The sequence below is a fragment of the Molothrus ater genome, chromosome 9, assembly GCF_012460135.2.
Source record: "Molothrus ater isolate BHLD 08-10-18 breed brown headed cowbird chromosome 9, BPBGC_Mater_1.1, whole genome shotgun sequence".
NCBI lineage: Eukaryota > Metazoa > Chordata > Aves > Passeriformes > Icteridae > Molothrus > Molothrus ater.
In genome coordinates this window covers 28,840,790-28,867,656 of record NC_050486.2, presented here as the reverse complement: position 1 = coordinate 28,867,656, position 26,867 = coordinate 28,840,790, and the positions used below count along the sequence as shown (strand labels likewise).

The 26,867-nt window shown below is 46.0% G+C and overlaps 1 protein-coding gene across 12 annotated transcripts in view; it reads left to right on the top strand.

Moving 5' to 3' along the window:
• The window catches only part of DOCK7 (dedicator of cytokinesis 7), a 96,685-nt gene that overhangs the window by 7,418 nt on the left and 62,400 nt on the right, over nucleotides 1–26,867 (top strand). For all 12 annotated transcript variants that reach the window (XM_036387771.1, XM_036387769.1, XM_036387773.1 and 9 more), the window contains exons 2-12: nucleotides 2,401–2,506; nucleotides 15,993–16,168; nucleotides 16,269–16,337; nucleotides 18,728–18,857; nucleotides 18,963–19,175; nucleotides 19,532–19,617; nucleotides 21,499–21,565; nucleotides 23,181–23,330; nucleotides 24,051–24,131; nucleotides 25,169–25,334; nucleotides 25,978–26,120. In XM_036387771.1, coding sequence (XP_036243664.1) covers nucleotides 2,401–2,506; nucleotides 15,993–16,168; nucleotides 16,269–16,337; nucleotides 18,728–18,857; nucleotides 18,963–19,175; nucleotides 19,532–19,617; nucleotides 21,499–21,565; nucleotides 23,181–23,330; nucleotides 24,051–24,131; nucleotides 25,169–25,334; nucleotides 25,978–26,120 — 1,387 coding nt within the window. The remainder of the gene's footprint in view (nucleotides 1–2,400; nucleotides 2,507–15,992; nucleotides 16,169–16,268; nucleotides 16,338–18,727; nucleotides 18,858–18,962; nucleotides 19,176–19,531; nucleotides 19,618–21,498; nucleotides 21,566–23,180; nucleotides 23,331–24,050; nucleotides 24,132–25,168; nucleotides 25,335–25,977; nucleotides 26,121–26,867) is intronic.

The window sequence follows — 26,867 nt, the reverse complement described above, 5'->3', positions numbered from 1 at the left end:
ATAATGCTTCCTCTAGCTGATCTTATGTCCATCCTCTGGCCTGAGGAAACATCTGCTCCCCATGGCAGCCTCAGTTGTCCCAGCCAGTTCCCTCTTAGAGTTCCCTTCTCTGCCACTGACAGCAGCTGCCTCCATTCCTGCCCAGCAGCAATCCCAAAGGCAGGAGCCCATCCTGGTGTCCAGGATTAGCTCAGGACAGGTTGAACCATCTCCTTGGCAGGATTTTAGCAGCTCATGTGCTGTTCTAATAAGCAGCACAGTCCCCCTGATGAGATCAGGAGTCTCTCAGCCACGAGGATGCTCAAAGATCACTGATACAGCAGAAAATAAAATCCCCCCAGTCCTTGCAGGCTGTTCATTGCCTTATGGGCTGGTTAGTGCCTCCTTGGAGCTGGGAGTTTGCTCTGGGAGCCAGAGCTGCCAGCAGGGCTGTGATGTGGTGAATGGCTCTCTTGGTGGGTTTGTCACTAATAAACTGGGTGTTGACTCCTGGAGAGCAGCATTTGTGTTGTGAGGTCCTGCAGGCCAGGGCTACTCAGCAGCTTTTCAGCTACAGAGCTTTTTTTGTGGAAGGAATCTGGGTTTTGGTTTGCTTTTGGAACAAAACCATTTCCACCCTGCTCAGAGGCTGGGCTGTCCCTGCTGAGAGGAGCTGCAGCTTCCTGCTGGGATGCAGGATGGAGAGTGGGCATGCCATGGTGGGGCTGGGCCTGTGGCCCTGTGCTCAGACAGCCCCTGGCCAGCAGCATTTCCTCCCTTGTGCTCCTCGTTCCCCCTCCAGGTGGCTTTACCCACCTCTTGTGTTTTCAGCCTTACCAGAGACAATGTGGCTCTTTGGCCAGAATTGGTTTTCCATGGAGGCTCACGGCTTTCACCCTCCAGGCATGGAAGGGCTGCTCTGTGCTTTCCACTCCTGGTGAGGAAATTCCCCAGTGGTGGAATTTCTGTCTGGCAGAGACACGAGGCTCTGTGCCAGTGCTTCCTCTGCTTGTCACCTTTACCTTTCCTACACAGGAAGGGAAACACCTTTTTGTTCTGAGCCAGTCATTTGTTTCCTGGTCCTTTGTCTGACTGTGATTTCAGACCCCAAAAATAGGCAGAGGGATGAAAATGCAGAGTACAGGAGCAGCTGTGTGACCAGGAACTGCTGGAGGGTGAGGAGAGCTCTGGAGAAGAGCTTTCCTTGGAAGAGCCTGCTGGGAACAAGTTCATTTGTGCTCAGGGTCACGTGCATCTTATTGCCACAGATGTGCACAGAGGAGCAGTTCACAAAGGGGAAAAAAATAATTTAATTGCTGTTAAAAATGTGTATGTGCAGCCTTGTGAGGGCTTTGTGATTCTGTGAGTTTGGTATGTTCCTGGTGGGCTGTGACAGGCTCAGTGCAGTGAGCAGTGTGTGCTTCCATTCCAGCAGTTGTTATTTTTGCCAGTCTCTCCAAGCCCACTGGTGAGTGGGGTGTGCATTTGCTCCTTGCTGGGTGTGCTGTGCCTTGGAGAATCCATGGGCTGTGCTCACCCTGGGTGCCCCTGGGGGTTCATTCAGCATTCCCTGCTGGGAGCTGCTGCTGCTCACCACCAACTCCACCTGCACTTCCTCTGGGAGAATTCCCCAGCCTCTTGCAGGATGGGGAATTTGCTCTGTTTGTTTGATGGCCCAGGTGGCTGTGCCCCATGCCATGTCCCTGCAGGGGTAGCTGTGTCCCTGTGTCTGGTTCCATTGCAGCACACAGGGGTGGCTGTGCCCCATGCCATTCCCTGCAGGAGTAACTGTGTCCCTGTGTCTGGTTCCATTGCAGCACACAGGGGTGGCTGTGCCCCATGCCATTCCCTGCAGGGGTAACTGTGTCCCTGTGTCTGGTTCCATTCTGTCACACTGGGGTGTGTGCCCATGCCCATGCCATTCCCTGCAGGGGTAACTGTGTCCCTGTGTCTGGTTCCATTCTGTCACACAGGGGTGGCTGTGCCCCACGCCCATGCCATTCCCTGCAGGGGTAACTGTGTCCCTGTGTCTGGTTCCATTGCAGCACACAGGGGTGTGTGCCCATGCCCATGCCATTCCCTGCAGGGGTAACTGTGTCCCTGTGTCTGCTTCCATTGCAGCACACAGGGGTGTGTGCCCATGCCCATGCCATGGCCCTGCAGGGGTAACTGTGTCCCCGTGTCTGGTTCCATTGCAGCACACAGGGGTGTGTGCCCATGCCCATGCCATGGCCCTGCAGGGGTAACTGTGTCCCCGTGTCTGGTTCCATTGCAGCACACAGGGGTGTGTGCCCATGCCCATGCCATGGCCCTGCAGGGGTAACTGTGTCCCTGTGTCTGGTTCCAGTCTGTCACACTGGGGTGTGTGCCCATGCCCATGCCATTCCCTGCAGGGGTAACTGTGTCCCTGTGTCGTTGCAGGACCGTGGCAGCCGAGGTCAGGAAGCAGATCTCGGGGCAGTATGGAGGCTCCCCGCAGCTCCTCAAGAACCTCAACATCGGAGGCAGTGTCTCTCATCACACCACTGTAAGTCATGCCTGCAGCTCAGGCTGCTCTCCACACTCACTGCACCACTGGGAGGAAGCTGCTCTGCTGACAGGCTGTTGATGTGAGAGGCTCTGCTAACACCAAGGACAAAATTCCATGCAAAACCCACTGATTTTGGGGATTTCTGTGCTGCAGATCAGTTGTTGTGGCTGGGAAACTGTGTTTCTGCAGAATCTTTGTAGGACAAGGGGCTTTCTTGTTCAGATATTGGTTGTTTTATCCCCAAACAGCCTGCATTGAGCATTAAATTCCATGTGTGTGTGTGGTTCTCTGCATGGAGAGCTCTTTGCAAGCTCCTGCACTTCAGGGTGCTGTTTTCCTGTCCTTGTCACCCTGCAGAGCAGGTCCACAGCAACTCATCTGCTCTTCTGAAGTATTTTAAATATTATTGTGCAAGCTGAGTGTGGCTATTCTTGTATTTACTTACAAGTTTACAGCCCACTTTGAAGAGCTGCATTGTCACAATCACCCTTTCTGAAGTCAGACTTTCTTGCATGGCCTACCAGTAACCTTCCGGATTTATTGTGGTAAACATTTCAAGAGCGCAACAAACTTTTTCAAGCTGGAAATGTTTGATTTGGGGTTTCACTTCAGGTCACAGCAGTTCCTTTTGCTGCAGTCAACTTGGAAAATAAATATTAGAGCATCTTGTTTTCTTCAGAGAGGGGTGGTTAGGTCAGGCAGGGCTGGAAATGCGCCCTGATTTTGATGGTCTGTGCAAGTGTTGTGAGTTTACAAGAGTTCTTCTCTCTGGAGTGGGGTCCTGTAGTGTTTCCTCATTTCCTGGTGTTGTGGGGATGAGTCCATGGGAATTCCCTCTGCTTCATGTGCAGTGTAACCTGTTAAAGCTTCCTCCTGTGGGGCACAGAGGTGTCCTCTGAGCTGAGTGTCACCTCAGAAGGGACCTCCAGGCTGAGCTCTGGCTCAGAGCAGTGACTGCACTGCAGGCACAGGTTTCACCTCTGGGGTCTGGCTGTGCCAGGGGCACTGGGGATGGAGGAGGGCTGGAATTCTGTCCTGTCCCAGGAGCTCAGGGAGAGCAGAGGGCTGCTCTGTCAGCAGCAGCCTGGTGGGGACTGGGCAGGTTAATGAGAGGAGGGTTAATGAGAGCTGCTGCCCAGGCTAATGCCTTATCTCAGTGCCTCTGCTGGGCTGTGCAGTGATAATGCAAAGCCCTGACTTGGCAGTTCTGGATGGTCTTTTGCATAATCCAGCATTAGGGCAGGGAGGGTCCCCTGCTATTAGCTGGAGTGTGGAGCACTCAGGGTCATTGACTCCACTTCTCTGCAGCCTGGGCAGCTGAGGAGTGCACTCCCATTGGAGATCCATCCCAGGAACTGCTGGGCTCCCTTGGCCCACCTCGGTTTTATCTTGGAAGGAGTTGGCTGAATTGTCTTTCTGCTCTCATCAAGTGAGATGTCTTCTGTGAGCCTCTCCAGCTGCTCCTCACCCAGCCATGTTTTTCATCAGGTTTTCCTTGTATCACCTCCTTTCACTCTGAATTACCTTTTTTCTGCTTTTTCCTCCTATTCCTGAGGTTTTTCCATTCTGCCACCAACCAAGTACTCATGCTCAAAGCTTCAGTCCTGTTGATCTTCACATGTAATTTTTGATACAGGATCAGACTTGTTGGTCATGGTATCATCAGTAGCTCTCATTACCCTGTTGCCCTGGTGTTTGCTAGTAAATATATGCAAGGATCTATAAAAATGCTGGAAAAGGTCATGCTGGCTGGAAGCAGGCTCTGAGCTTTTCCTATCAAGCTGCATTGTGTGATGGCTGCTGTGATAAGCTCCAGTTTGTCACATTAAATTGGGTGCTGAGCAGAGATGCTCTGCAGAAGCCTGATTAACATGGGGTGATGGTTTGTAGGAGATAGTCTGTAGGAAAAGTCTATTTAGTTAAGTCATGAGTCTGTATCCTGAGGCTGCATAATGCAACAGAGGTTTGCTTGTCTGAATTTTGGGTTAATTTCTCTCCCTGAGGCATCCGTCAGGATCTGCTGTGCCTGCCTGGCCTGGTTTGATAATCAGCATTATGCAGAGGGAAAGCATTGCTGTGTGAAGCTGGAAAAGTTCACTTCTGTGTAGCCACACTGGTTTAAAAGCCTAAAGTAGGGCATGTAGTGTGGGAGTGAGTAGGAAATTCCTGCTGAGATGGTGTGTGGTTGAGTTGCAGTATCTCCACAATGGCAGCTGGCTGGGATGGGGAGCTCCAGCCTGCCAGAACTGCAGAATTATTTGGCCAATGCTCTCAGGGATGCACAGGGTGGGATGGTTGGGGTTGCCCTGTGCAGGACCAGGAGCTGAAGTGGGTGATCCCTGTGGTTCCCTTCCAGCTCAGGATATTCCATGATCCTGTGACTCCAGTGATTGTGCAGGTGTGGTCTCTCATGCCCACCTTGCTCACTGTGCTGGGAATTCTGCTCCAGGAAAGGTCAGCACTGATGCTTTGTGTGAGAGTCTCACCAGTCCAGTGGAGGTATTTTGTGGAGAAATGGAGTTTTTGTGAATGAGGAGCCTTCAGCACCGTGCTTGCTTGGGCCTTGTCAGCTGGGGCCAGTGCAGGGATGTTCCCCACTCCCCAGGCCTGCCCTGGCTGAACCTGGGATGAATGCAAAAACCTGGCAGCTGAATTTTAGCAAGTCTCTTCCCTTTTGCCTCACAAGCAGCAGACAAAATGCTGCCAGAACTGTTTCTAATTTGGTATCTGGTAGAGCTGGGGAGAAGACGCTGCTTTCAAATGAGTTTATTATTGTCAGCCTCCACCCTTCTGCCACTTTAGGAGCAGCTGATTTTAATTGCACATTCCTCAAACCCCAGACACAGGTCCAAGGCCCTGAGAGGCTTTTCCTGAGTAACCCAATGTGCCAGGCTGGGATCCTGGCAGGATCCTGCAGCTCTGAGCTTTTTCTTTTTGCAGCCCACAGCAGAAGGCACTGACAGTTTGTTACTGGGAAATGGGAGCTGTGAGCTCAGAGAGCTCCATGAAGGAGGGTTTATTTTTTTTAAGTTATTTTTGCCAGTCTCTCCAAGCCCACTGGTGAGTGGGGTGTGCATTTGCTCCTTGCTGGGTGTGCTGTGCCTTGGAGAATCCATGGGCTGTGCTCACCCTGGGTGCCCCCAGAGGTTCATTCAGCATTCCCTGCTGGGAGCTGCTGCTTCTCACCACCAACCCCACCTGCACTTCCTCTGGGAGAATTCCCCAGCCTCTTGCAGGATGGGGAATTTGCTCTGTTTGTTTGATGACCCAGGCTGTTTACTATGGGCCATTATAATCCCTCATGACTAACCACTTTCTTTTCTTCCCAAGTTTGTTTTTTTCTGTGCAGCAGCTCCTGGTGCTCAGTTAACTCTGTCTGCTGGAAGAAGATAAAGACTTATAAAATCTTGGATTTTTTTTTTTTTCACTTTTGAGTGCCAAGGATAATAATTGAAATTTTTTTTGGTTGTCATCCAAAACTTGATTGTTTTTCTTCCCCAGAAAAAGTTCTCTTAATTTTTAAAAATCTCTTCAGGTCTTTTTTCTATTCCTTTACATCTTTAGAGGTATATTTAATGTTTGGACATGGTGCAGAGGTCTGGTTGACAAGATGGTGTTCAGTCAAAGTTTGGGCATGGATTATCTTGGAGGACTTTGCCAACCTTAATGATTCTGTAATTTAATTAGGAGAGCAGCTTTTTACTGAACTTGCAAATAAGCAGAGTGAACGTACATTCAGTTGTTTTATAGAAAAATCACAGCTTTTTCCAAGGGATTGGGTGTGATATTTCCTGCTTTTTGATGTATGTTACAGCAGAGATGATTGTTGGTATGTAAAGGAACACTGTTATAAGAGATGCTAATTAGTCTGGGAATAAAGGGGTCTGGATTCTTGGATGTGATCTGATCTGACCAGGGCTGCTCTCAGCACTTCATTTTCTCCTGTAAAATGAAGGTGCTGACATTTACATATCTCTGTAAAGCACTGCTGGCTTTATGGGCATTATCTGGGCTAATTGAGCCTTTGTCTTGGATTTATTGGATGTCAGACTTTGGCCATGTATTCAAAGATAGCATCTAATTATTCAGCAAGAGAATATAGGTTCCTTTGTACATTTCCATTGTTTATTTTAATGTAATTTAGGAGAAGAAGAAAAGGTGATTTGTGCAAATGAATGGCAAGCACAGCAAAGGAAAACATGACACTGTCCTGTGTGGCACTGAGAGGGCATTTTGGAGCGCTCAGAGCCAAGTAATTTTATCACCAAAAATTGCAAAGGAGAATGAGCCAAGTCTTTGTGCTGTCTCAGGGCTGATGAAGGCTGCAGGGTGCCTCCCATTATTTGTATTTCCTGCAGGTTTTGCCCTGCCTGGCTGGATGGTTTATCCTCATCAGGCAGGGGAGGATGGGAGAGGCATCCACATCCTCTGCCTGCCTCTCCCCTTGGGGCTGCTCACAGTCAGCTCTGCTCTGGTGCAGGCACTTTGTGTGGCTCAGGAAAGTGCTCCCATGCCATGGCACAGGGCAGCAGTGAGCCTGTGGCACAGGGCAGGGGTGTTTTACCTGCTCAGGTGACTCTGCTGCCCACTGGAAGTCTCTGCAATAACTTCAGCAGTGTTAGCAGAGATCAATACTCTTAACTAAATAGTGTTATAGCAAGTAGTTGTTAACAAACAGGCTGGGGGTGCTCGCCTGGAGAAGAGAAGGATCCAGGGAGAGCTCAGAGCTAATTCCAGAGCCTAAAAGGCTCCAGGAGAGCTGGAAGGGACTGGGGACAAGGGACAGGACACAGGGAATGGCTGCCACTGCCAGAGGTTAGCTGTTAGGGGAATTTCTTTGCTCAGAAGGTGCTGAGGCCCTGGCCCAGGCTGCCCTGGGGCTGCCCCATCCCTGGCAGTGTCCCAGGCCATGGGACAGCCCTGTCATCCCTCCCTGCAGGGCAGAAGGTGTCCCCTGGGAGCTGAGAGGTGCCAGTGCCAAGGATTTCCCACTCAGGAGAGCATCTCTGTGCTTGGCAGGGCTCAGGGCCACCAGGCTCTGCCTCTGTGAGCCCCAAGGGCCTGGAGGGCTCCATCTCTCCTGGCCTAATGTAACATTTCTGCCAAAAGTGGGAAATCTGTGATTTTTCTGCAGTCTCTGGTCAAACTGTTTGGCTTTTTCATTTCTCTGTCGCTGTCTCAGTTTCTGCTTTCATTTTTGTCACAATTTGTCAGAGGGAGACTCTCCAAGATGAGTCTCAGCACTTGCATTTTCGGTGTCAAAGTCTTTGTGTTCTCCAAATACTCTTGGTGAAATTACACAGTTCTTACTCATCAAGGTCTTGTCTTCTTACCCGTCCTTGGAGGCATAACTCGTGTCTTCTAGGGTTGTTAAGAAATTGCTTTAGTATTCCCAGATAACTAATTAATCTCTGATTAATATTAATATTTCTATACCCAAATGGCTTTCTACATTAGCAGCCAGTTATCACAGCAAATAACCTGGCACTATTTGTACATAAAGCATCTCACTGGTTTTGGGACTGGCTGTTACTTGTTACATGTAGGATCCTTCTTTAGCCAGGTATATTTGTAATTATTTCACAGAATCCCAGACTGGTTTGGGTTGGAAGGACCTTGGAACTCCTTCCACTGTCCCAGGGTGCTCCAAGCCCTGTCCAACCTGGCCCTGGACACTTCCAGGGATGGAGAATCCATTTCCTTTCATTAGAGGCTTTTTCTAAATCAAGCACTGTGATAGAATTTTGACACACACTGCAGATCTCACAAAATGCAGATCTTAAAACTGAATGTTTTCAGGTTTAAAAATGGAGGCTTCAGACACAGAGAATGCTTACAGCCATTTTTGGGGCAGGTTTGCAGTCTGGAAATGAAGGAATTCCATCAGCTGTGGTGATGCCATCCCACAGAACACCGTGCACAAGCAGGAGCAAGAGGCAGGGCAGGAGATAGGGAGCTGCATTCCAGAGGCAGTGGGGAGGTAATGACTGCACTTATGGCTGGGGAGGTGTCACCATCCCTGCTGAGCCTGGGGAGCTGCCTGTGGTTGATGGAAAGCAGAGATTGCCTTGGAATCCCCTTGGTTCATTTGAATATTTCCATCTATTATAAATGCAGCCAAAAAATGAAATGCAGGAGTTCTCTGGGCTCACCAGGCATCAGGAGCATGGGTTTTCTGAAATGCAGCGATGGCAGCAGACAAATGTGTGAGTCTTTGAATTTGGATCCATTTGGGTTATTTTTGGAGTGCTTAGTTGAAAGAAAATGTCATTTTTGCAAGTAAAACATGTTTTTTCATTACTTGAGTGTTGTCAGTGGTTAATATTACACTGCTCATGTTTCACTCTTAGAGTGACTTGCCTGTAGTTCACACTTAAAAATAAATCCACTGCCTCTGTTTAGCAAGCTCATTTCTTTCTACTGTTACCTTCTTTAACCTGCCTGCAAATTGTAATTTTTTTTTTAGCATATTACGTTCTCAGATTTATTCTGAGTCCCTGCAGTACATCAGATTTGACTCCTGTTCCCTGAGATCCCAGTATCCCTTGAAGGGTGACAGGATTTTGCCCCAGCCAGCACAGGCCATCTGCATTCCCGAGTGCTCAGCAAGGGCAGTGCCTGTTTGCCCTGGAGACCCAGAGATAGGCTGGGGCTCAGCTTTGAAATGTTAATCTGCTGCTTCTGTCCTTCCAAGATTTTGCCCAGGGAAGGCAGTGGGTGGGAAGTTGGTATTAATTTAGAATTTGGAGCTTTGGCACAATCTGTTGCGGTTTTAGCACGTTATAAATCGCTTAATACTTAAGGAGGTACAGAAGTTAAGATGGAACTTTGTCCTGGTTTCAAAATTGGCAAGAAATATCACCCTGATTTTGAAGAAGTGCTTTAGCTGCCAAGTAAAAATAGCAGTCAGGATCCTCCCTGTGATGAGGAGCTCTCTGCAAGGTTAATTTTTCAAGGTCCCTTATGGGATCCTCACAGGGAGTTCTACTCCCACACAGGAAGGAGGCAGGAGGAGCAACCTTGCACACTTTGCCATTGTCATTTTTACAGAGCCCTCAGTTGTGCTGATCCCCACAGGGGCTGGGCTCTGCCCTTGGGAATGATGCATCTTATTTGAGCCAAAAGGGAAATTGGGCTTGGACTGGGCCACAGCTGTTGGGTTCAGACCCTTGTTGTGCCAGATGCATCCTGCCAAGCTGCCATGCCATAACCTCTCAGTGCTCCTGGGGCTCCCTCCCTGGGGGATTGGACAGCCTGGGAGGGCAGAGGTGAGGGAGGGAGGAGGAAATGGGAGGGAATGTTGTTTTCCATGGCTGTGCTGTCATACACAAGCTGGAAGAGTCTGCAGGGTCCTAGCAGGGATTTGAGTGTGTCGCTTGCAATCCCCTGTGCCCAGCTGGCTCTCTGGGGAAGGGATGGGCTGAAGTCCTCCAGGCAAACCTGGGAATGCCTGTGGATGTCAGGGCACTGTATTTCAGTCAGTTCCTGTGAGATGGAGACAATAATTGTCCCTTTTTCTGCCCTAGTTGTTACTGAGCTGCTGGGCAGTGCCCAGGATCTTGAGCCTTCAGCTACCTGCACAGTGCAGGTCTTGTACAAACCTGACCTCTGCATTGTATTTTTTGTTTCCCTGTGTGAGCTTGCCCTGGGTGTAGCTTTCCCTGCACTTTATCCCTTTGTTCCCTTTGTTATCCCTTTGGGATGCCTGGCTGCAGTAGTGAAGGTTTGTGTTACCCTCCATGGAGTGATGCCACATCCCCTCTCTGAGGCTCCTGCAGATTTGTGCAGGTGCTTTTGGAAGTGATGATGATGATGATGATGCAGGTAGGTGCTGAAAAGGAGGAAATAAATAGGAGAGAGACATGTGCACTAAATCTCCACAAAAATACAATGTTTGCTGTCTGGAGAAGGGCAAAGTCGATAGGAAAGGCAGTTTGATTTTCCAGCTTTTAAGGGGATGTAACAGTGAAGAATAACACAACCTTAAAGAAGGAAGCTCGAGTGTCCCCACTGCAGGAGAGCTGTAAACCTGTGAAATAGGGCTTTGTCCTGCAAGTGCTGAGAGCCAGAGCTGCAGCAGCACAGCTGCACCTCTGGAAACTGCCTGTTCAATGGGCCAGAGCAGCCAAATCAAGGCTGCTGTCTGAATTAGCTGATTGGACATGTCTGTGCTCAGGTTAAGGACATGCAGAATTGGTATTTTTAATGTATATCTGTTTCCAGGTGGGGGGTTTGATTGGGGTTAGGGTAAGTCTGAGAGAGGGAGTCCTGTGTGATTTGTTCTGTGCTTTGAGTTTATCAGTGCTCTGATAAACACAGTGTTTGTGCTGCCAGGGAGCAGGTTATGCCCCTCTTACTCATCCTCAGCTGCCCTTTCTCCCCACATTGTCCCCCTGTAGATTTTAATGGCACAGAACAGTGCTTGCCATGAGTGAGGTGGCAGTGCCTGATCCTGGGATAAAAACTGAGTGAAAACCGGGTTAGGGAATTGTCCAAAATTTCATCTGTAATTACAGCCTGCACAAAATCAAAGGGTATTTTTTTAAAGAGCAGCAATTCTGGGAGCAGCATTCCTCTGCATATTTTTAAGCATGTATTTGCTGTTAATTTACATTATTCTATGGTCCTGGTGGGGAAGATGCTCAGGGCTCTTGCAGACTTTGTTTTCTGGAGGGTCTTAATAAACTCAACAGAAATGGAGCCCCTGGCAAGGATTTCCTGCAGTAGCACTCCAGTATTCCCCATCAGGTTTATTAGGGGAGACCACACTGGAGCCTTTCAGCCCTGAAAGGGGGCTTAGAAAAAATGAGAGTGACTTTTTACACAGGCAGACAATGATAGGGAGAATGGTTCCAAACCAGAAGAGGAGAAATTCAGATTAGATACTAATAAATTCCTCCCTGGCAGGGTGGGCAGGCCCTGGCACAGGTGCCCAGAGCAGCTGGGGCTGCCCCTGGATCCCTGGCAGTGCCCAAGGCCAGGCTGGACATTGGGGTTTGGAGCCACTTGAGATACTGGAAGGTGTCAGGATTGAAACAAGATGAGCTTTAAGGTCCTTTCCTGCAAAACCACTCTGGGATGCTGGGATCAGTTGCTAGGTGGTCTGCATGTTTGCAAATACTTGACTGGCGTTGTCCTTCTGCCTTGGGAAGTCCAGTGAGGAAGAGCTGGCTGTGTTTTGTGAAGGAGACCCCTCTGTTGCTTCCCTGGAGCCACCAGGAGGAATGGAGAAGGTTTTCCTGGGAGCAGGATGAGGATTGCACTGAAGGTGGCCAGCAGGGCTGTGGGGAGCCCAGCTTTATCCTCCTCAGCTGTTGCCCCTTCCTGCTGCAGCAGATTTCAAACCTTTTCCCGTGCAGCTGACAGGACCGGCACTCCTTTGGTGGTTGGGATCAGCTGTGGCCCAGTGGCAGCTCCTGCAGGCCAGGGCAGTCAGCTCTTGCTTGTCCTGGTGCCACAGGGGCTCAGCTGGGCTGGAGGTGAGATGGCAGAGCAGGTTCTGCTCCCCCAGCAGCAGTGAGCGGGGTTGGGATGATGGGGTTGGGCCACCTGCTCTTTACCTGAGCTTGTCCAGCTGCTTCAGTGGGCACGTTCCACCTGATGGGTTTGTGTGGCAATTCCAGGTGGCTGATGCTTTGCCCAAGTAACACAGGAACAACCCTTGGTTATTTTGTGTGTCCTTGTCCCCATCCAAGCCTTTGGGGCAATGCTGGAGCATGGAGCAGCGCTGGGGAAAGGTTAAACCATCGTCAGCAAGAGCCTTGAGAGGAGCTCTTGTGGTTCTGTTCACACATGGGGACATCTTTCAGGTTCATTTCCCTTTTGGTGCATTTATTCATCTTTCTTGCCTCCTCCTCCTCTTTCATCACTTCTTCCCCCACAAATATCTGAAGCCCAAAATAATGTTCTTGCCTTTTGTCTGCCAATAGTCTGACACCGAGTAGTTCCTCTCCATGGCCATGGATTTATGTTTGGCCTCTTTACTCAGGTGCTAGACAGTATTTCTGGCTGCACAGATGGTGAGTCTAACACAGACCTCTGGCTTTGACTGTTATGTTTGTTTACGTCTTCATGGTACAATAGTAACCCAAAGAGACAAAGTGGAAAATTGGGATGTGCAAATTCTGAAATGTGTGAAGGGCTTGGAACCCCCCAGGGTGCACAGAGAGCCCCTGAGCACTGCCTGCCTTTCTGGGTTGGGTGAATTTTCACTGGCATGGCCCCTTCCTTCATCTCCTGTCCAGCATATCCCAGTGCTGCTCTTGGACAAGGACAACTTGAGATGGGAAATGCAGGGATGGATGGGGGGACCTGGTGTGTTTTGGCCTGTGACAGCCTCGGTCCTGCATGTCCCTGTGAGCTCTGCATATTTATACATTTATACTGAGGCTTTTCCTCATCTTTTGTGTAATTCTGTTTATCAGGATGAGTGGGGTGGAAAGGCTGGAAGGGATGAGGATGAAGGGTAGGTTCCTGTGTGTTAGAGAATCACAGGCAAACGAGTTTGTGCAGATTAAAACACAGCACTTGCACAAGCAGCTCACTTCTGGAAGATCCCAGGTCAGAAAGAGGGATAAAAGTAATTCTTAAAATGTTAGAGCTTAAACCCAGGGTCAGCTAAACAGCTTTAAGTCATGGCCTGAGGCTTCCTTACCCCTCTGGGAGGTGCAGCATGGATGGAGCTCTGCACTGGCCAGGGGAGGATGTGAGGGGATGCTTTTCCCAGCACCTCTGCACACCCCCTGCTTCTGGAGCTTTTGCCCACGATTTTTTACTCATTTTGTTACTTTTAGCTTCATTTGCAAGGAGTCTCCAGTGCTGGGTGGTTCCTCCTCTTTGGTTCTGAGGTTTGTCAGTAGAAGGGGAGATTTGGCACAGAGCAGCAGCACTTGGGAACAAGCAGGCACCTGTGGCAATTCCTTGAGGAAAAGCTGTCACCCTCTGAGGGTCATGAGTTGCATCCTCATCCTCATGCAGGGCACCACTAATGTTGATTTTTTGGGGTTTTTTTGTTTGTTTGTTTGTTTTTGGGGGGGTTGGGATTAAATGGTGAAATGATATTTTTTTACTTGGATTCAGATGTTTATCAGTTTTCATTTATATTATAGTCTCACAAAGTGTGGGTTCTGTAGTAGTTTTCTTTAACAAGCTAAAATGGAGGTGTGTTTTTTTTAATAAGGTTTTTTGATGCTAAACTGTTTAATTAAGAAATTGTACTTAAATTATTTTTATTTTTAATTTAATAATAAACTACTCATGACTGGCAATGTGGATTTTTTTATTTAATTACACAACATTACCTAAACTCATGAAGAAGAAGATGAAGAAGAAGGTAAAAAAGAAGGACTAGCTTTTGCTCAAAAACTTCTGTCTTGGTTGATATATATTGTTATATTCTAAATTTTAAGTTTTCTCCTATGTGATATTATACACTTTTATTTAAACTATGCACTTAAATTTTAGTTCTGTTATTTTATTTTGGAAGGTTTTTTTTACGGTGTTAGGTTAAATGTAGTGTTCTTTTGGGAGTTAGTGTTTGTTAGTACAGAAAGTTTAAAACTTTTAGTAACCAGGGTTCTAGCATCACCCCTCAGTGACATTTGTCAGGGGTCTGGAGGTGCCAAGTGGAGCTGCTCTGCTGTTTGTGAGGAGCAGGGTGGGGTGGTGACATCCCAGCTGTGTGTGGCAGCAGCAGTGACAGGCTCTGCTCGTGGCAAGTGCTGCAGTGATGGAAACAGTGAAAAGTGTCTGGTTTGTGTTTTCAGAATTCTCCAGAATCTCCAAATCACATACTTTGAGTCCATTTCAAGAGTTCAGGATAAAAAGGGGGGAAAAGGTTGTGAGGTTAATGAGATGATCTTCATCTTCTTTTTGAAAGGTGTCCCTGCCCATGCAGAGCTGGTGTTTAGGGCCCCTTCCAACCCTTCTCTGATTCTTTCCATATTTCCTTACACAGAAATTAATTTGTTTGTTTTACCCAAATTACAGAATCAAATACCACATTTCCAGCCATCACTTTTTTTTTTTTTTTTGGTGAACCAGATTCTTATCTGGCAAAAAGTCACCTGGTCCAACTCCCTGACTTCCTTGGAGTCACAGGTTTCCTGCTGAAGGGTTTGCCTTGTAGGAAAATTGCAGTGTTTATTGAGGTTGGTTGTGGTAGGGAGATTCTTTCAGTATTAGCTGAGTCTTTTCCCTTGAATAAAAAGCTGATTAATTTCAGAACTTGTTGGCAATAGTTTGTAACTGGAATTTGGGATTTGTATAGCAATATTCCTGATAAGCAGAAATATTCAGAATATCTCTGAATGTTTCTGAGAAGTTTAAAACTGAAGTGCCAAGTGTTCTTTATAAAGTCATCTCCAGCACGAGCTACAGGATAGTTCCTTGTCCCACAGAAATCATCTGGATGGCAGGAAAGGGGAAGTTTCAGTCAGAAGACTGCTGAATTTGGATGTACTTTTGTGGCTCTTGTTAAAACACTCAGCCTCACTGGCATGTGCCAGGGAATTCTAGGAAATCTCTCAGTTGCTGTAGAGACAGCTTCCTCAAAACTTGTTTTTAGTGTTTCATTTTCTTAATGTCTATGTTTATGTATAGCCTCATAGCATAATGATCTCATATCAGAATATTTATATGTATTTATGTAATGGGATATGTAAAAATACAAGTTATGCAATGGGAGTATGTACCCAGTTTATGCAAAGTTTCTTCTAATGTATCTAAAAAAAGCTCAGGGTGGTGAGATCAGCACTGCCAGTGAAACCTCCTGTTTTCCTGCACGTTTTCAGTCATTCCTTGTGCTTCAGGTAAAGGCTTTGTGCCCAATAAAGATGATTTTTAAGCATCCATTTTATTGAGGGCAGTGTCCCTTCCTGGCATGGGCAGAGTCATTGTGGCACTGAAGGCTCTAATACCAGGGACAAGAGGTGGTTAAACTTGTACCTGTGGTAGGTGAACACTGTGTTTTGTGTTCCCCAGAGAGGTGGTTTAATTCAAAATAATGTTAGTCCTCAGAGCTGTGTGGCTGCCTGAGCTCCTGGTAAATCAGGCCTTGCTCTGGCTTCTGCCTGGGGGAGGAAGGGTTCCTGCATCTTGGATCAGGATCAAGGTTCCCTTTGTGATCAGAGCCTGGTAAAAACAAATCCAGCCTCAGATAGGTGGCAAATAAAGTACCAAGTTTCCTTTTGTTGTATTTCTTGGAAATAGATGTAACCTTTTCTGGCTCTAGCTGTATTTTTTAGGTGGTGATGGTAGGCACCAGAGAAACACGCAGAGGAACAGCAGATAAAAGCTAAGAGAGGAGAAGCAGCTCTGTGATGTGTTAGCTGAGGTTAACACCAGGGATTAATCACCTGCTGTTGCATCAAGCCCCCCTACAAGGCAGAAGAACTGGTTTAAAAAGAGAGCAGAAAAGGCGCGCGCGATCCTCCCGTGTTTGTTCACCTCGCTGTGAGCCCCGTGGTGCTTTTTGTGTCCCCAGGTGCCTCTCACAGAAGCTGTGGAGCCTGTGGACCTGGAGGAATATCTCAACAGCCACCCCCTGGCCGTGGAGTCGGGGCCGCTGCGGGACCTGCTGGAGTTTCCGCGCGATGACATCGAGGTGGTGTCCACGCCCCGCGAGTGCCGCACGCTCGTGTCCGCCGTGCCCGAGGAGAGGTGGGACCCCAGCTCACCGTGGGGGTGCTCCAGGGAATGAAAGATGTGTTTGGGAAATCCTCATCAGCTCTGTGACCTTTGCTGTTTGTTCTTTTAACAGCGAGATGGACCCGCACGTGAGGGACTGCGTCAGGAGTTACACGGAGGACTGGGCCATCGTCAACAGAAAGTGAGTGAGAAACCCTCTGGTGCTTGTCACCTGAAGTTCACATTTAAATATTGGCCAAGCGTTATAAGGAGGCTCAAAAATACTGTCCTGGCTGCTGATTCCATGTGCTCTGGCTTTTCATTGCCTGATCCAGCTGAACTGATGCTTTGTGTTTGGAAAATTGGATCTTGGGTGTCAAAACCCCTTGGGGCAGTTTGGAAAATCTTGGCCATTTCAGTCCACACTTGCTCCTTTGCCATGGTAGAGCAATTGGAGAGTGTGGACAAGTAAAATTATTTTCAGCATTTGTTTCTTCCTTTGTTCCATCTGGTTTTAGTTCTTTTTAGAGACAAGTTGCATTAATTTTGCAGTGATTTATGAAAGAGTCACCACCATCTGATAGACAAGGTGCCCTCTGCAGCTTCCATTGGTTCCCAGAGAGACTTGGTGAAAGTACATTATTCAGACAAATAATTGTTAATATTTGAACCATCACAACATTTACCTAATGAGTTAACACTTCAGAGGATGGGCATGCATTGATTATTCCATGCAAATTAGCAGGAAGGGTTCTGAGAGGCTCACTTGGAGCAGGGACTCTCTGGATGATTGGAAGTGTGATGACTTCAAGAGCTGCTGTCAGGGAGTGAGTGATCCATGTGATGTGCATCACCTACAAATGACTTGGCTGCAGCTCCAGCTCTGCCCTTGTGGCAGTTGCTACAATTCACTGCTTTAATGTTGTCCTGAGAGCCACTTCAGGGGATGCTCAGGATGTGATTGGTGCTGCTAACGCGACCTAATAAAAAAGTGTTTTGTAATCTCATACCAAAAAAAAAAAAAACAACCCACCCAGAAAGGAATCCAAGAGGGAGGGAGATGCTTTATTAACTCCCAGCCTTGGCAGCAGAGTCTTGGATAGACCTGGACAGTGTGACCCACCCAGCCACCCACTCCTGGCTTCTCAGTGACTTCCATGGGTACCTGGAACTCCTGGCCGTGATTCCTGCTCTGATGAGCTTTATTTGGTGGGGTTTTGTCTTCTGAGAGTCAAAGCACATTCTGCTTGGATAAAATCATGGCAGTGCACTGGGTAGAAATGGAAGAGTTGCTGCTGGAGCAGGGGAAGAACCCAAAGGCTCAGCTGAGAAGGACTGAATTGTTTTTCAAGTAAGGATACCAACAATTTCCTCTTAATCCATCCCATTGGATGGTTCCAAGTCCTCTGGCTAGCTCCAGGGGCACAAACCCCAGCTCTTGGAAGAACTGCTGAATTGATTTGTGACATTCCATCCTTTTCTTCCCCACCCCAGGGGAAATAATCTTTATGTCCATCTCTGCCTCCAGTTTTTTGTAACCAAAATGTTTTTGAGGCAAATCCACCCATTCAGTAATTCCTTTAATGATATTGGAAAATGATATTGAAAAAAACCCACTAGCATATTCTGATTTCAAGCTTATGGCATAATTTCTGTGTGCTAGACTGAGGAAGTCAGGTGTGGATTAGAGATAATTTGCAGTTGTTGGTGGAGCTGTGATGGAAATGCAGACATCCAGGTGAGGATTATACAGATCCTATTGTTCAGCTCTCAAGAATTACAGCCTAGCAAGGAAAATGCATCCCTCCTTTTTTCTCTTCCCTTCCTTTATTTGCTGCTAGCATTTCCATGGTTTTCCAATGTCTGGAGCATCCCTCTGTGGTAACTTTAGTGCCAGGGCATGGTAAGAACAATTCATTCTTGCTGTGATCCCAGGAACTGACTTGGAGTGAGTATTGCAGGGAGGCCGTGCCTCTACCCATGTGTGTGTGTGTAAATACAGACCTGGTGCCATTTGGCACCCAAAAATTTGTTAGTCAAAGAGATCTGCTCCTGTCAGCACAGCAGGCAGCCTGTTCACTTGTAGGAGCTCTCACACTCTGGAAGGCTCTGAGGGACCCACTTTCCTTACAGAGATGCTGTGTGAAGACACTTGTTTTAGTCAGGGTTGGAAAATTGTTCTCCAGAGGTGCTCAGGATTTTCCTGAGTTGCTGTTTTGGTTTTCCAGTTAATCATTTTATCTGCTTCAAGCCAGTTCCTGCTCCAGCAGAACCACTGGCCTTCAGCCCTCGTGTTCCCGGCCTGTTTTTAGCTTGGCATCACAATGGCACATTTTACAGCAGCTTTAATTGGCCCTTGATAATCCTCCTTTTGACATCACCCAGAGTGGCTTTATAGATGAACAGAGTCACATTGTAGTGCTGGAATAGTGGCTGTTGGATGATGCCCCAGCTCCAGTGGAGCTGACTGGAGATTGTGTTTGCAGAGAGCAGCTCCTGCCTCGGGAGCACCCACGCTGACAATGCTGGGTTTGTTCCAGGGTCAGGGTCAAAAGGGCTGCTGAGAACGTGGTTGAAATCCTCTGTTTGCAGATACCACAAGCTGGGAACTGGGTTCAACCCCAACACCTTGGACAAACAGAAGGAGAGGCAAAAAGGGCTCCCCAGACAGGTCTTCGAGTCTGACGAAGCTCCTGATGGCAACAGCTACCAGGATGAACAAGTAATGTGCCTTTAAAACCCTGCTCCATAAAACCTAATTTATGGTGCTCCTTTAAAAGTGCAGTCCTTTTCCCATTAGAAGTTGCTTTAATTTGTTGGCTCTCAGGATGACCTCAAGCGCCGCTCAATGTCGATCGACGACACGCCCCGGGGCAGCTGGGCCTGCAGCATCTTCGACCTGAAGAACTCCCAGCCCGATGCCCTCCTCCCCAACCTGCTGGACAGAACCCCCAACGAGGAGATTGACCACCACAACGAGGACCAGAGGAAGTCCAGCAGGCATAAGGAGCTTTTTGCACTACACCCAGCACCTGATGAGGTATTTTTGAGTGATGAGGTATTTTTGCCAGGGATTGAAAGGATTTAAGATCACCTATGTTTAACATGTGTTTAACATGCATGAGAGCTGCAGCTATTTTGTGTTTTTCAGAGTGTTGTCTTGCCCATAGATATTACTTTCTGAAGATTGGGTTTCCCTTCTGGTTATGCAATCCCCAGTAATGTAGAAACATTAAAGGGATTTAATTTAGCATATTTATAGCTGCTGATGAATGCACCGTCCTGGGAAGCCTCGGATTAAATTGGTGCTGTGTCTTAAAAGAAAAAAAGTGATAGATGTGTTTGCCTCCTGGTTCTGCTGGTGGTTTGTACAGGGGTTGTGTCTCTTAATTCCAGGAGGAGCCCATAGAGAGACTCAGTGTCCCTGAAGTACCCAAAGAACACTTTGGCCAAAGACTCCTGGTGAAGTGTTTGTCCCTGAAGTAAGTACCACTCCAACAGGCACAAATTCAGAATTTAAATCTGCTGCTGTATCCACGTGCATCTGGAATAACTCCACTGCCTTGTTTATTGCCCTGGAAGGGTGATTGCATTGTTTGGTCCTGGGCTTCCAGGTTCATTTTGTAAAGCTTGAGTTACACAGTTGTACCTTCGAGACTTCCTGCAGGTTGATGAGACAGGAAATATCCTCCTCCCTTGGCTTTTCTCCCTGCTGCTTTCCAGCTCTACCTGTTCCATGTCACTGGCACATGACATGAGGCTTCACCACGCTCCCCCAGGGCTCTGAAGTTGGCCACTCACTGGTGTTCCCCTCCCTAAGCAGGAAATGTCAGATTAAATTTAACGATTAAAAATGCTCGAGCCCTAAAAACGTTAAGACAGCCAAAGATTTGCCAAAGTTTAGGCTCAACAACCTTGACTGTGTCCCTTTAAGAGTGAAGACTTTATATACTTAGTAAGCATTAACTGGAGGAATAGAAACCTGTTAAACAAGTTTAATGAAGTGGAGCTCCTGAATATAGGGTTACCTGCAGCTGGTTCATTGCCTATAACTCTTCTCTAATAACACAAGGTAAAATTTTACTGTTATTCCCTTGGAGAAATAAAGTACAAAACTGATTTTCCACACTGCTGTATTCATCTTCTGTGTCCTCAGTTAGGTCAACCCTTCTTATTAGAGAGCTCCAGTTGCTGCTCATAACTGAGATATATGTGTGGGACATTTCTCCTGCTCGTAGAGTACTCCAGGACCTAATATAGCCATAGAGATGAACTGATTTTGCAGCCTTTTATGAACTGGAACAACATAATATGCAGTAGCAGTGCAGCTTTCCCTCCAAAGGAGGGTGTCTTTAGCATAAATAAGTTAGATGCTGGAAATTAATGTTTTCTGCTCTTTAAGCATCTCTTGCTGACTGCAAATTTACGGCAAATCTGCCCGGCTCCATGTTTGCTTGTGTACCCGGGAGTCTCTGAGCCTGTGCTTGGGATGTAATCCAAGATTGTGCCATCTCAGTGGCACAAAACAAGGACATTTTCCCCAGGGGGAAAGCTCAGATGATCTGAGCAGGGTTATTTCCAGGTTAATCTCAGCTTTGTTGCAAAACTGGAGAAAACACCTGTTTGGTGGTGGTGTCCCTGCTGGAAGGAGGAGTTCCAGGCTGAAGCTGAGAGCTCCCTGCAAGGCCTGGGTGTGGAGGGGACGTGGATTTTGTGGGGAGGCTGTGCAGACAAAAATGGCATTTCAGCCCCTGCTCACTGTGGTGCAGGGGCAGGTTTTGAATGTTTTTAAATTCCTGTGACTCCCCAGGTGTTCTGACAATAAGTTCAGCTCTGTTTGGTGGGTCAGTGTTCCTGTTGGGAGGGTTGGAATTTGCATAACAGTCACTTTGAAGAGCTGGCACCTTTCTAAGGGGGTTTTTGTGACTTTTTGACAGCAGTCAACTGTGAAAATTGCCAAAGTAAGTGTCCCTGATATCCAGAGGCAGCAGCCCTGGATGTGAGAGGAGCAGTTGGCCATTTATCTGGGAAAACACAGGAAATTGGCTTCTCCAGGGCATCAGGGGAGCTGAGTGCTCCAGTTACCCCAATTAACAATTCCTGCCCATTTGAGGAGCCTTTTGGGCTGCTTTGCTTGGCTTTCAGTGAGTTAAAATGGCTTTTGGAAGGTCCAGGGAGCCCTGAGATGGCCCTGGTGGGAGGGAGCAGGGCAGGAGTGGGATGGAAATTGGGAAAAAAATCCCTTTGGAGCAGGAGCTGCCCTGGGGTCAGTCCCCATCACCCAGGGAGGATTTGGGGACAGGGCTGGTCATTCCTTCTGACAAAATGCAGGTCAAACTGATTCTGTGTTTCCTTCTTTCAAGATTTGAAATTGAAATTGAGCCCATTTTTGCAAGTTTGGCTTTGTATGATGTTAAAGAAAAGAAGAAGGTAGGTTTTTAATGACTGGAGTGTGACATTTCCACTGAAATTTAAACACAAAAAATGGAGGAATTAATTGTGGTGGCAAAGCTTTAAGAGGACAGTGACATAGAGGTTGGAAGAATGATGAAGGCATTTCATGAACCACCTTGTGTGTTCTTCTTGGTAAAGCAGCTGAGGTATAAAAATTTCCTAAAAATATTATCTAATATATGATTTAATACTTTCCTAAAATATTATCTAATATGTGAGTGCCTGAAATCAGAATATATATATATATATATATATTTATATTTTTATTTTTATATACATATTATATGTATAAATATTTAATATATATACATACATATATATAATATACACACATACATATTATATTTATATTATATATATATATATATATATACACACACACACATATATATATATATATATGTAGTCCAGTTTTGGCTTTCAAAAGTCTCTTCCCCAGAGAGAACTTAGGTAACTGAAACCTTTCATTTAGGTGAGGTTTTTATGACTTTCTTAATCTCTTTTTGGTGATTCAGCATGGCATGGGTCCAAGCAACACTTCAATAAAGCACAGAAAGTCATGCATGCTAAAGTTGCTAAAATCAAAACAAAACTGAGGAGTCTTTTCAAGATCTAAGTTATAGGAAATGGAAAATACATTTATTCACCTATTTATGTTCTGTATTTAATATTTAAAGAGTCTCTTAGTTTTCCTTGTTCAAGATATTAGCAGTAGTGGAGAGAAAAATGTTAAAAATATGCATTTTGACATTTATCTCTTTAAGATTTGAATTTCATGCATTGAGATTTAAGTTATGTAGATGAGAGTATGTGGAATATTATGTGAACTTTGTTTAATATTTAAATCACATTTCATAAGCCAATTTTATCATCTCATTACTCCTTTTTTTTTGGCTCTAACGTATTAAGTTCTTTACTGACCTCTGGTGTTGATAACCTGCTCACATCTTTTTTGGCTCTGAAGCTTTGCAGTCAAGGATTTGCTGTTTCAGGGTAGAAGGCTCAGTGTCTGTCCTTCAAGGGGTGTTATTTTTTCTTTGTTTCTTTCTATTTTGATATTTTGATGGCTAACAATGCTAATGCTATCCTAATCCTGTGTGGAGCTGCACACCCTAGAGGAGCTGGAGGAAATTTTATTTCTGGTGTTTCCTCCATTTTCTTTCTCACTGTCTTGCCTTGGTTTTTTAATCAAAAAGGCTTTTTTTTTTTCTATTCATACATGGTTTGACACGAGGGGGTTTTAACATGTACTTTAAAACAATTTAAAATTGTTCATGAAGAATTTACAAAAAATTAAAGATATAACTAATGCTTGAAACGACCCATTTTTTAAAATTTTTCATACATGGTTTACATGAGGTGTTTTTAACATGTATTTTAAAACAATTTAAAATTGTTCATGAAGATTTTACAAAAAAAAAAAAGATATAACTAATGCTTGAAATTACTCAATTTTTTCTCCTATTTTTCATACATGGTTTGACACGAGGGGTTTTTAACATGTATTTAGAAAGAATTTAAAATTTTTCATGAAGATTTTACAAAAAATAATACATAACTAATGCTTGAAATTACTCAATTTCTGCCTTAGATTTCAGAGAATTTCTACTTTGATTTAAACTCTGAGCAAATGAAGGGAATGCTTCGGCCTCATGTGCCCCCTGCTGCTATTTCCACCCTGGCCAGATCTGCCATCTTTTCTATCACCTACCCATCCCAAGATGTCTTTCTAGTAATAAAGGTAAGAAATGCCAGGGAAATTGAAATTATTGTGGCCTTCTGGTTTTTATTTCAAGTAAAACAGAAGTTCTGTTCTCAGAAGTGTAAACAGTGCTGCTTTATTTCAGATATTCTCACTTCAGTTCCTTTGTAACAACCAGTTCAGTGCACTGAAGTCGGAGAGAGCACAAAGGTTTGCTTGATGGTATAAATCAGTTTTCTGGGGCTTGACCTTGGTTTTCATATCAAACAATGTGCTGACTCCTTAAAATGACAGATAAGTCAGTGATTTAAAAATATCTATTGATCTGAATCTCATTTCAAAAAGGATCCACGCCCCTCAGCCACATCTTCAGATGTATTTAAGGGCAGAAATTGCCAAGAGAGTGAGATCCATAACTGAAATAAAATGCAACATTGGTCCCTCCTGGGATAAAGTACACAAAAATAAAAGTTATTCTCTGTTCTCTCCTTTGGTTCAATGAGTGCACAAATGTTGCTCGTTCAGGTGGGTGTTTGAGTCAAGATTTTTGGCTGGACCTGGGTAAAAATCATCCTGTGGTCAGAAGGGGAGCTCAAGGCAGATTTTCAGGCAGTCTGAAGGTTCTGCAGGAAATGCTTCTTACACAAGGACTCACCAGGCTCCAGCTCCTGTGGAAGAATTTTTTCTTCCTTGTGCTTGTTGAGTTTATTAATCCTTGCTGGATCCATGTCCTTATAATGGTTCATTTTCCTTTCTCAGCTGGAAAAAGTGTTACAGCAGGGAGATATTGGGGAGTGTGCAGAGCCTTATATGATTTTTAAAGAATCTGATGCAGCAAAGGTAAGAATTTTTTTGGTGTTTGGATAAAAAATTAAATGTATTTTCTTTGACCTTGGACTCTTGATACTGCTCCTGTCTTTAAAAGAATCCATTTTTAATTAGGAATTTAATCCCATTCTAAAGGCCAAAAAAGAGCCAAAGACCTTTGAGTCTTGATGCCTTATTGGGGTGGAGTAGTTAAAGGTCAGCAGATTTTGTGGCTGTCAGGGGAGATTTGTGGTTCCCATCAAACTCAGTCATCTGTGATTCCCTGTCCCAAAGGATCAGCTGGGTCAAGGGAAGGCAGCATTGGATGGGAATCTGCAGTAAAAAATTCAACTTTTCCACTGCTTTTGCAGCTTTAACCCCATCACTTCTGCCTGGGTCTAAAAGCACCTCCAAAATGGTTCCTAATCTGGTGTGCAGTTGGGTTGGGCCAGGTGGAGATCCAAGGGTGATAATGAGGGCTGGGTGAAGGGCAGAGCAGAGGCTCCAGCCCTTCTTGTGATCCCAGCCCTCTCCATTGCTCAGTTTGGATGCATTGTTCATTTTAATCAACCTCTTAATAAATTATTTCCTCCCTAAAGCTCTAAAAATTGCTCTTTAACATGCAGAGCTATGGAAAGATCCTCTTTTATTCCTTTTTTTTCCTTGGCAAAATGAGTATGAGTATGATAGTATTTATTTGAGGAGTGTTTTGAGTTTCCCACACAGCTCCAGATGATCTGAGCATCTCCTGCATAAAATCACATTAGGAAAGGCCCTTTCAGACTTCACAGGGGAAAATTCAGATGTTCTTGAAGGATCACTGGGATTTGCCAGGCTGTTCAGGAGGGTTAGGAACATAAAGACTGTTCTGACTGTCCTCTGGTGGCCTCTTTTGGGAAGCAGAAGTTGAATTTTCCCAGCACTTGATGCTCCTCCTCTGGAAGGTGCTACAGACACACAAATCATTGGGAGTTAGAAAAGACACCATCATTCCTCACTGATTTTGCTGAGTGAACCTCTGACCTCGTTCCTCTCTTTTTAACCTCTTGGATTGACTATTTTCTTCACAGAACAAGGAAAAGTTGGAAAAACTGAAGGGCCAGGCAGAGCAGTTTTGCCAAAGACTGGGGAAGTACCGGATGCCTTTTGCCTGGACAGCCATTCACCTCATGAACATTGTGAGCAGTGCTGGCAGCTTGGAAAGAGATTCCACAGAAGTTGAAGTTGGCACAGGAGGTACAGGACTTGGAGGGAATGTGCAGGAGGGAACCAATGTGGGCAAATCCAGAGGTTTTGATTCATATCCTGTAGCTGCTGTTGCTCCTTTTATTGCTTTCCTCTCCCTACTCTGATGGTCTGGGGTCATGGTTGAACTAAACCAGAAAAGTCCATGATAACAAATGGATTTATCTTTCAAGGATTTTACTAGCAAACCATCTGTTATATTATTTAAAACCAGGCTTGTGAGACTGAGGGAGCATTACAGGCTGATGAACATTTTCCAAAGGAGTGGATTAATCTTTGCGAGCCACATAGCTCATCCGAAACTGCTCTTCAGCATCCCCAAAACTGCCAACTTCATCATCTTTCAGAGCGAGGGAAATACATAAATCTCAGCATGATAAAGACTTTTATAACAGCAGGAAGGCACTGGGGTGAGGTGGCTGGGAGGGGAGCAGGAGTCAGCTGTGCTCCACAGCCTCCTGATGCCTCTGGAGCGGGATTGCCTCTTCTGTCACCTCATGGCATCATTCCCTCTCCTGCTCTGAAGGAAGCAGTTCTTCCTTCCCCAGGAATCCTGCTTGGAACCAAAGTAGGCTCTTGGACTGTAGTTTTCCCTGCTTTATTTTTAATTCCCTCTGACTGCTGTGTTTGGCAGAACGTAAAGGGTCGTGGTCGGAGCGGCGGAACTCCAGCATCGTCGGGAGGCGCTCCCTGGAGAGGACCACGAGTGGGGACGAGGCTTGCAACCTGAGCAGCTTCAGGCCAGCCACCCTGACAGTGACCAACTTCTTCAAACAGGTCTGGCAGGGCAATGTCCCACCTAGGAGTCATTTCTGGGACAGGGGGATTGGATGGTGCGAGGTCACTGGGTGATTAATTTGTGATTAATTCGATTTCTGCTCCCCAGTCGCAGGGAGGCTTTGAGCAGCATTGAGTTTGTTATGTTATTTATCAATTATCGTGGAATAATAGACTGGTTTGGGTTGGAAGGGAGATTAAAGCCCATCCAGTGCCACCCCTGCCATGGCAGGGACACCTTCACTGTCCCAGGGGGCTCCAGCCTGGCCTTGGGCACTGCCAGGGACCCAGGGGCAGCCACAGCTGCTCTGGGCACCTGTGCCAGGGCCTCACACCCTCCCAGGGAACAATTCCTTCCTAATGTCTAATCTAAACCTCCTCTAAGTTATATATTCCATAATATGATATTATATATATTAATTCTGGTAGTAGACTCCAATTCCTAAGTTATACATTACATAGTATTATATAATACATTAATTCTGGTAATAGTGACTCCAGTTCCTCAGAGTGATTTAAGGTTGACATCAGTTCCCTGGACACATCCAGGGATACCTGAGGAAAATAAAAGTATTCTGCTTGTGCTGCTTTGCTGAGTGGCAGCTCCTCTTAGCCAGAGCTTGGGATCTTCCTGAGCAGTGGAAAACATGAATAAAGGGAATAAATTTTTTAGTTAAGCTTAGCAAAAAGTAATGAGCTGAAAATTTTCCAAGATTTGCCTAATGTCACATCTAGTCAAGGAAAAAC